The sequence below is a fragment of the Panicum virgatum genome, chromosome 5N (genome assembly GCF_016808335.1).
Source record: "Panicum virgatum strain AP13 chromosome 5N, P.virgatum_v5, whole genome shotgun sequence".
Taxonomy (NCBI): Eukaryota; Viridiplantae; Streptophyta; class Magnoliopsida; order Poales; family Poaceae; genus Panicum; species Panicum virgatum.
In genome coordinates, this window is record NC_053149.1 from 48880218 (window position 1) to 48887650 (window position 7433).

Genomic DNA, 7433 nt, shown 5'->3' on the forward strand with positions numbered 1-7433 from the left:
AGGGCTTCGAAGGTGTGATAGCTGCGCAGGTCATGTTGGGACAGCTGGGTTGTGGGCGTTGAGTTGCTGAGCTAGCGAGACATTACAATATGCTGATGAGCGTGACACCGCAACCGCTAAGAGCAAGTATAATATAACCGGCTGAGAGACGGCTGGGATCCAACATGGGGAGAGAAAAAGCTAAAGCGGGCGCTTGGCAAATGGCTCGCTCGGAGCCGGCGAAATGACTCGTTCGTCTCACTGCAACGCATTAATCATCAATGGGTCCGCCACCATCTGGCGTGCTACCAGCCGGCAACCGGCGAAGACTATTATCCTTGCTCTAATTCGTTTGAAGGGATGATTGGGTCGGTTGTGGCACAGGAAAAAAACATAAAGTATATATGCTCCGTCTGTGAGTTGTAGATTGGTGGTAAGTGGGATCCTTTACGACATATGTGATGCCATGACTAGAGGAGTAGACCCGTAGAGGTTAGATGATTGAACTTGTTCCGCCGTCAAAAATCTAAATAGTGATGCCTATAAAGCCCTATTTGGTTTCCATAAGTCAGGTGACTAAAAACCAAGTGACTTATAAGTTGGTGCTGTTTGGTTGTAGATGACTTATAAGTTAGGGCTGTTGTGAAAAAAGTGTGATCCTATATCACTACCAGAAAATGGCTCATTCGTCCCTGGCCGTTAGTACCGGTCATGTTTTGGTCCGGTACTAAAGTTGCCTCGACGCCACTTTATTACCGGGTACAAATTTGGAAGCTCCCAGAACCATTTAGTACCGGGTCAAGCCACCGGCCGGTACTAAATGTCGCATTTTAGTACCGGTCGGTGTTACCGGCCGGTACTAAAATAGATCGGCCATTTAGTACCGGTCGGTAACACCGACCGGTACTAAAATGCGACATTTAGTACCGGCCGGTGGCTTGGCCCGGTACTAAATGGTCCTCTAGGGATTATTTTAAAAGGAATGCATCTCTCATCCGGTCACAAGTGATGCATAGGTGAGATGGTAAGGAAGGCTCGCGCGAGGCCGGAGGTCGTGAGTTCGATTCCCACGGACCGCGCACGCGCGAATTCGCGTGACTTGTGACTTGCGGCGATGCGCGTGTGCGGGGCCTCCTAGCTGCTCATCACTTTTTTTCTTTAATTTTTGGGCACAAAACCGTTTAGTACCGGTCGGTGTTACCGACCGGTATTAAATAGTCCCTTTAGTACCGGGCATTTTGGCCGGTACTAAATGGCGTGCCATTTAGTACCGATCAAGCGGTACCGGTCAGCCGCCCGGTACTAAAAGGGGGTTGCTGACCGGTACTAATGCTAGATTTTCTAGCAGTGTATGAAAAAGGAGAAAAAGATAGTGATTTATAAGTTTTAAATTGGGGGTGTACCAACTTATGACTTATAAGTTGGGACTGTTTGGCAAAATAAGTATTTTTTTACTTTTTAACTTATAAATAGTTGATTTATTTGGAATCAAACAGGGTCTAAACTACCTGGGGATGTTATGCAGCGATTCCTTACGTGAGCGTGACTATCAGTTTTTCGCGAATGACTAGCAGTTTGTGGCTTGTGACTCCTTCCTCTAACCACCAACTACAAGGTTACGAATTTCCAGCTGGTCCAGGTTTTGTTCATTCCTTGATTACGTGTTTTCTTCTCAGTAGACTAGACCAGAGACATGACTTCTGAATTTTAGTACCCTTGCTGCCATTACAAACTTGTTGGTCCGCTAGTGTTTGTCCACGACTATCAGCATGTGACTAATTGGTCTTCGGTAGCGGTTTCAGGTCTATTGTTAATTAGAAGAAGTTCACCGCCTGTCCATTTTTGTCGTAGCAGCAATAGGGTTGACACTCGCCGGGCAGTAAAACTACGAGTACTTTGAGCGCGCCTTGGCGCGCCCGGACATTTTTAGCGAATTTGCCAAGTGGGACAGCATTTATTTGTAATAGGCTACTTAAGCGTTTGGATATGTTTTTTCCATATACAACAATAGCCTAGCTATTGAGGTATAGATACATGCACTTGTGTGCTAGTTAACATCCTTCTATTCTCCACTGTAGCAAATTTAAGTTAGAAACATATACAGTTATGAAGCAAGAGCATGTAAATATTTTATTGGCAGTTGAGATATAGTTACAGACGGCTGGCTACCCTGACCTAGCGTAACTAATGATCTTTTCATATAGTCACATTTTGCCTTCCATAGTTTACCTCGCCATTGAGAATTATCTGGAGATATTGAAGATGCATCACTTTAGTACTAAGACATTTTTGTCTAGCTGGATATCTCATCTGGTAACATCTCCTTTTTATTCTATGATGTTTAATCATGTTTCATTTTTTAGAAGAACCTTTGTCAGATATTGGCCAACCTCCATGTTCATCACACTTGCATTTACCACCAAGAAATTCTGGCAATTCACGGCACGCATGTGACTAACAGAAATTAGGATGGAAGCCACCCACACAAATGTATGGTCAAGAAAAAGGAAACTGACCACTCATCAATAATTCCAAGCAACTTATATATGTTGGTACTTATTCCCAAGAATCTTCAAGAGAAATTGAGGAATGATAAAGGGTAACTATAATGTGCATAAAATCACTCAAGACAGATGCAATCAAATCATTGCTTAACAAAGCATTATATACATGAATCTTCAAAGCAGTTTTTTTATCAAGAAAAGATTTTGTTGTGTTCCATAACATCTTGAAGCCTTGGCCAGCATTAATTATATAAATTCGGCACAATGTCTGTAACAGCATCCCAAATGCTTTAGGGATTCAACAATGGGATAAGGTAAATATAATGTTCAGAAGTAACTATATTTCTTCTTTTGAAGTTAGTAAAATTATACATGGAAATATTTAATTGAAAAAGTTTCAGTTGCTGGAATGAAATTTGTAGTTATTACCGTCGGCCATCTAAAATCGTGCGATTAATTCCCTTCATTTACATAAAAAAAGTCTAGAACTCTTAGCAATCTGGCTTTAAATACAATGAGCAATATGTTACTATGATAGAATGTGACATACCACTCCTTGCACATCTGAAATAGTCATAGATGAGTCGTCTTTTTTCTTTCAGCAACTGAGCTAGCTGGAAATCTCATCTAGAAACATCTCTCAAACTCCTTGACATGGTATCTCACATACCAATCGATGGTTGTTACCTGCACCGGTTTGTTTGCATCAACTTTTCCTATTAACTCCATAAAAAATGTGGGTAATACTTTGTAACTTTATCTAACTCGTGTAGAAACCAATAAGGGTCAAAATACAGCAATTACTCTGAGCAAGACAGATAAAAAATGCAACTCCTTTGTGAAAAATGTCCCAGTAAAGCAAAACTTACCAAGTATTTCATCAGGATCCTTTGGGTTCTCCCATTTCTGTCCATCCTTAAGTATCTTCTTAAATATGCCACCATCTTTGCAATTATCTTTGACAATGGTCCATGAAAGTAGCTCAAATCAAACTGCAAGGTTGCATTCGGTGGAATCTTTGGAGGCGAACCAGATTCTTCATAAGCCATTTCTGGAGGAATGGTAGAAGTAGCATTTTCTCCTTTCCTCATAGTCTTCATGCCTTGGTCGTAGCCCTTTATTGTTTGACCTGGACATAACTTGACAAAATAACCACTGAGCATCTATTTCTAAAGTCCCGACTTGGCATGTTTACTCGATCTAAAAAAAAGACTTGGCATGTTAACTTGATCATTAGCATGTTTTTTCAGACTATCAAGGCAAGCACTACTTGCATCTATGTGATAAGCAAAAGGTCGGAACTTTATCTTTTCTTTCTAAGAAATATGATAAGCAAAAAACACACAGAGAAAGAAGATGATCTGCTGAAGTAAGGAAAAGTTAGTAATCAGGTACTCTGCTAGTATAAACACTAATATTATTGTCACACGAAGATTCATTTCCTAATTCTTGGCAACACATAGGTTTGAGGGTACAAAATTTAGGAACGAAGCTACTAAGGGGGAAAACTACATATTATTGATGTGACCAATAATATTCATCTAATGGACAAACCATCAATATGTAAAACTATTCTCACAATTTCTCTGTTAATGATAATTACACAATCCATGCCAAAGTTTAAAACATGAGACATGAAAATCTTATGAACGAAGAAATGTACCTTGTCCCAGCTTGAACTTGAAGGGATCTCCATGATCACAGCTTGAATCAAACTTTGTTCTGTCAAGGAGTGTACCCGTGTAATACACTGGAATATCAACAATAGCACATTAGCACAAGCATACCCATTATATTTCTCCAACAACAAGATGAGAAAACAATCCATAGATCACCCAAAATCAGCAATTTATGGTTCCTCTGCAAATTTGGATGCAGAGGCACATATAGGTAGGAAAATGTTGCAGCTAAACATTTTATTAGTCCTGATAAACTCAATTATGAAGTCCTTGGAGTCTTACTACGTATCAATTTACTTCTTCGCTGTTAGTTAACCATGGTATTCTTACATTTCAAACAGGCCAAGAGATAAAACAAAGATATACAATATAAATAGGGAAAAATGATGGATTATTGATCCATGGTCTTGCTTACCGTGAACCTGAATTTTTTTATTTCAACCACTACTGCTGTACATGGAAATTTATTTTGCGAGATCTTCAGCTGCATATTATCCACAAATAAGTCACTTTAATTCTTTAGACGAAACCTATTGCAATACATCAGAGCTATGTTCACTAACAGAAAACCTAGAACCAATAAATAAGGATATCTGATTCCAAACTGGATCTGTAGGTACTATTTTCTAATTTGTATGCATATCTATATATGTAGGTATATTTTTGTGCACTATGTACTGAACAAAATAGATTCAGGTAAACAATCATGCAGCTCGTTAAGCAACTTTCAAGTTTCAACTGAGAATCAAAACTCACAAGAGTTGTTGTAAATTCCATTCAACATTGTGTAAATCAAACATAATAATAGTAAGAATAAATGGAGAACAATAAAGTTTTTAGATCTAGTTATGCTTCTGTCTTTGCCATTATTTTTCTTCAGAACATATATACAAAGTTAACTGCATTGACATTGACAAGGTTGCTGCTCTGCAGTGACCTTGTCAATCCCATACCTATTTCACATAATGAATCGTTAAACTGAGTGTGATCAATTAGGTTAATGATGTAAACAGTTCATGCACATAAATACTGACTTAAGTTTATTCCTCATCTTATCAATATGTCCATGAAGTTTCTCAGTTCCCACTGTAGCAAAGAGAAATGGGTTTCCTGCAGAAAGGAATGGTATCTTAAGAGATCACCCCTTGTAAAAATTACAAAGAAATATAAATACAGGACAAAGTACGCAAAGCAACAGTTTCAAATACTCAGAATGTAAAGAGAGAAACAGAATTATTACTATGTTGAGAATCAATTCTTGACAAAGAGAGAAACAGAATTATTACTATGTTGAGAATCAATTCTTGACTTCAACCTGGAAGTTGAAAGGGGGAATTAACAAACTTTGGCACATGACAACCAGGTTATGTCAGGTATGTGAATAAGTTGATGAAATCAATGATGTATGGATTCAAACAGAACTACATATGAATGTAAGGCCTTGTATTGATCAATGAGTAAATTGGATATGTGGATATCACAGTGGATGTATTTGAAAGTAGATGATGTCCTACCTTCTGTTTGTTTAAATAACATGTGGTAATGCATTGCTCCACCTTAAAACTGTAACTAAATTCTAACACATTTGCACAATCTAAAAATAAGAGAAGGTACGGTGAAATCCAAGTTGGGTGTGGCAAACTTAACTAATCGTCTCCTGTGAGAAGTTGACAGTATGAAAGGGCACATATAGCATGCAAAGAACTAGATTGTATTTGTAGGTTTAAGTTTGCAAGGCAAACTATGTGGGAGCTAATAATTATTGATTAGCTTGAAGTTGCACACTGAAAGAATGGACCTACCTAGCACTATCAGCGGGAAATTAGCACAGACTTACATTACCATCGGTGCACCTTCAACCTGGAAGGGAAAATTAAAAATTAGGGAAAGAACTTTCAGGTAACAGGAAACATGAATCTCTTCTTGATCCAAGAGCATCAGGTTGGTAAGTAATTAACTATGAGATAACAGCCATAAGGACTTGGATTTGTGGTGGTACTTAAAGGTTCCACACAGAAAGAACAGACATAGATTTTTGTATATACATAAGTGCTAATTTTGTAAGCATATGATAGTGTACATATCATTTTTCAGATCGAACCAACTGGTGAAAGACAAAACAGTAGTGCTGGGAAGGAGCAAGCTCACCTTGCATTTGATTGGACCTGAGCAAAAAAATAATTTGGAGAAAAACAGAGTTGGAATACGCACTCGACCCACAGGAGTAGAAAAGATGAAGCAGAAAGCTCAATTCGAGGGTGCTGATTTGTGCTGAGCTGACTTCGATCCGGTGTATTTGAGTTGAAAAGGGGCTCCATTTATTGAGAAGAAATTCGAGTTGAGATGGGGGCACACATGCTCTCCTTGCGGACATGTGAGGAGAGGAGGAGGATGGTAATGGAAGGGGTCGGGAAGCTCACCTGCGATGTTGAGACTCACGGGAAAAGAACCACACGTGTCTCTCCGCTCTCTGCTCGTGCCTGCGTGTCCATTCTTTGGCCGCACTCCAGGCCCGCACACGCCGGGCGTCTGCATGCCACCGCTGCCGTCGCAGCTGGAGGAGGGGAGAAGGTGAGGTCGCCCACAATAGAGATCAGGCGGAGCGGCTTGAGCAGGTCGCCAGAGAAGAGGTGCAGTGAGGTAGGCCACGCTGCCGCGAGGGTTGGCGAGGAGGTGGCGGCGGCGGCCGGGGTGAAGGTGAGGTCGGTGACGGGGAAGTCGGCGCCGCCTAGGAGGAGCGGAAGGCATGGCAATAGTAGGCGCCCAGGAAGGCCCGCGCGGCGATCGAAGAGGAGATGGGAAGGCGCCGCGGGGCCGCCGTCGTTGCTGCTTATGCGCGAGGACCGGCGCTATCCGCCGCCGCCGCCACGAACGGACGTGGGCTAGTACTCCGCCGCCGCCAGCTGCGGAGGACAAGACTGCGAAGCGCCGCGAAAATGTGCCGATGTGTGTGGAGACGCCCCGTGCATGTGTGTGCCCTTGGCGGATACGGTTTGCATGGTTGTCCTGTGACCTGTGTTGCTAGATGTCTTGCTTCCTCGCTACTATTAAACAGTTTACCACGCTTCTAATTTCAATGTTCTTAAGCTTCTCATGACCGCCTAACAGAAATGTAACACCCTGCCCGGATACTTCGGCCGTAGGCCCGGATACTTCGGACATGGAGTTCCTAGTTCATGTAATTTTTGTCCTTTGGACCCCACAATCATTAAAACAGAGATCTCACACTCTCTCTCCCTCACAGCTCACTCTCCCTCTCCCCCTCACGTGC

General features: G+C 41.4%; 1 protein-coding gene across 26 annotated transcripts; it reads right to left on the reverse strand.

The window, feature by feature from the left end:
- Positions 1-2804: 2804 nt before the first annotated feature.
- LOC120674370 (peptidyl-prolyl cis-trans isomerase FKBP62-like) lies at positions 2805-7159 on the reverse strand. 26 transcript variants are annotated; one of them, XR_005675088.1, is made up of 7 exons: positions 5965-7141; positions 5403-5477; positions 5197-5272; positions 4578-4646; positions 4147-4233; positions 3353-3612; positions 2805-3170 (listed from the first exon to the last, which is right to left on the reverse strand). XR_005675088.1 is itself a non-coding variant. In XM_039955552.1 (5 exons), the coding sequence occupies exons 2-5, from the start codon at positions 4650-4652 to the stop codon at positions 3111-3113; spliced, it is 492 nt and encodes a 163-aa protein (XP_039811486.1). In that variant the 5' UTR covers positions 4653-5272; positions 5449-5464; the 3' UTR covers positions 2805-3110. The 26 variants fall into 26 exon arrangements, 2 of the variants coding, with proteins under 2 accessions (XP_039811486.1, XP_039811485.1); XR_005675090.1 differs by lacking the exon at positions 5403-5477 and having other exon boundaries at positions 5965-6022; positions 6583-7138; XR_005675093.1 differs by lacking the exon at positions 5403-5477 and having other exon boundaries at positions 6000-6022; positions 6311-7138.
- Between the last annotated feature and the right edge of the window lie 274 nt (positions 7160-7433).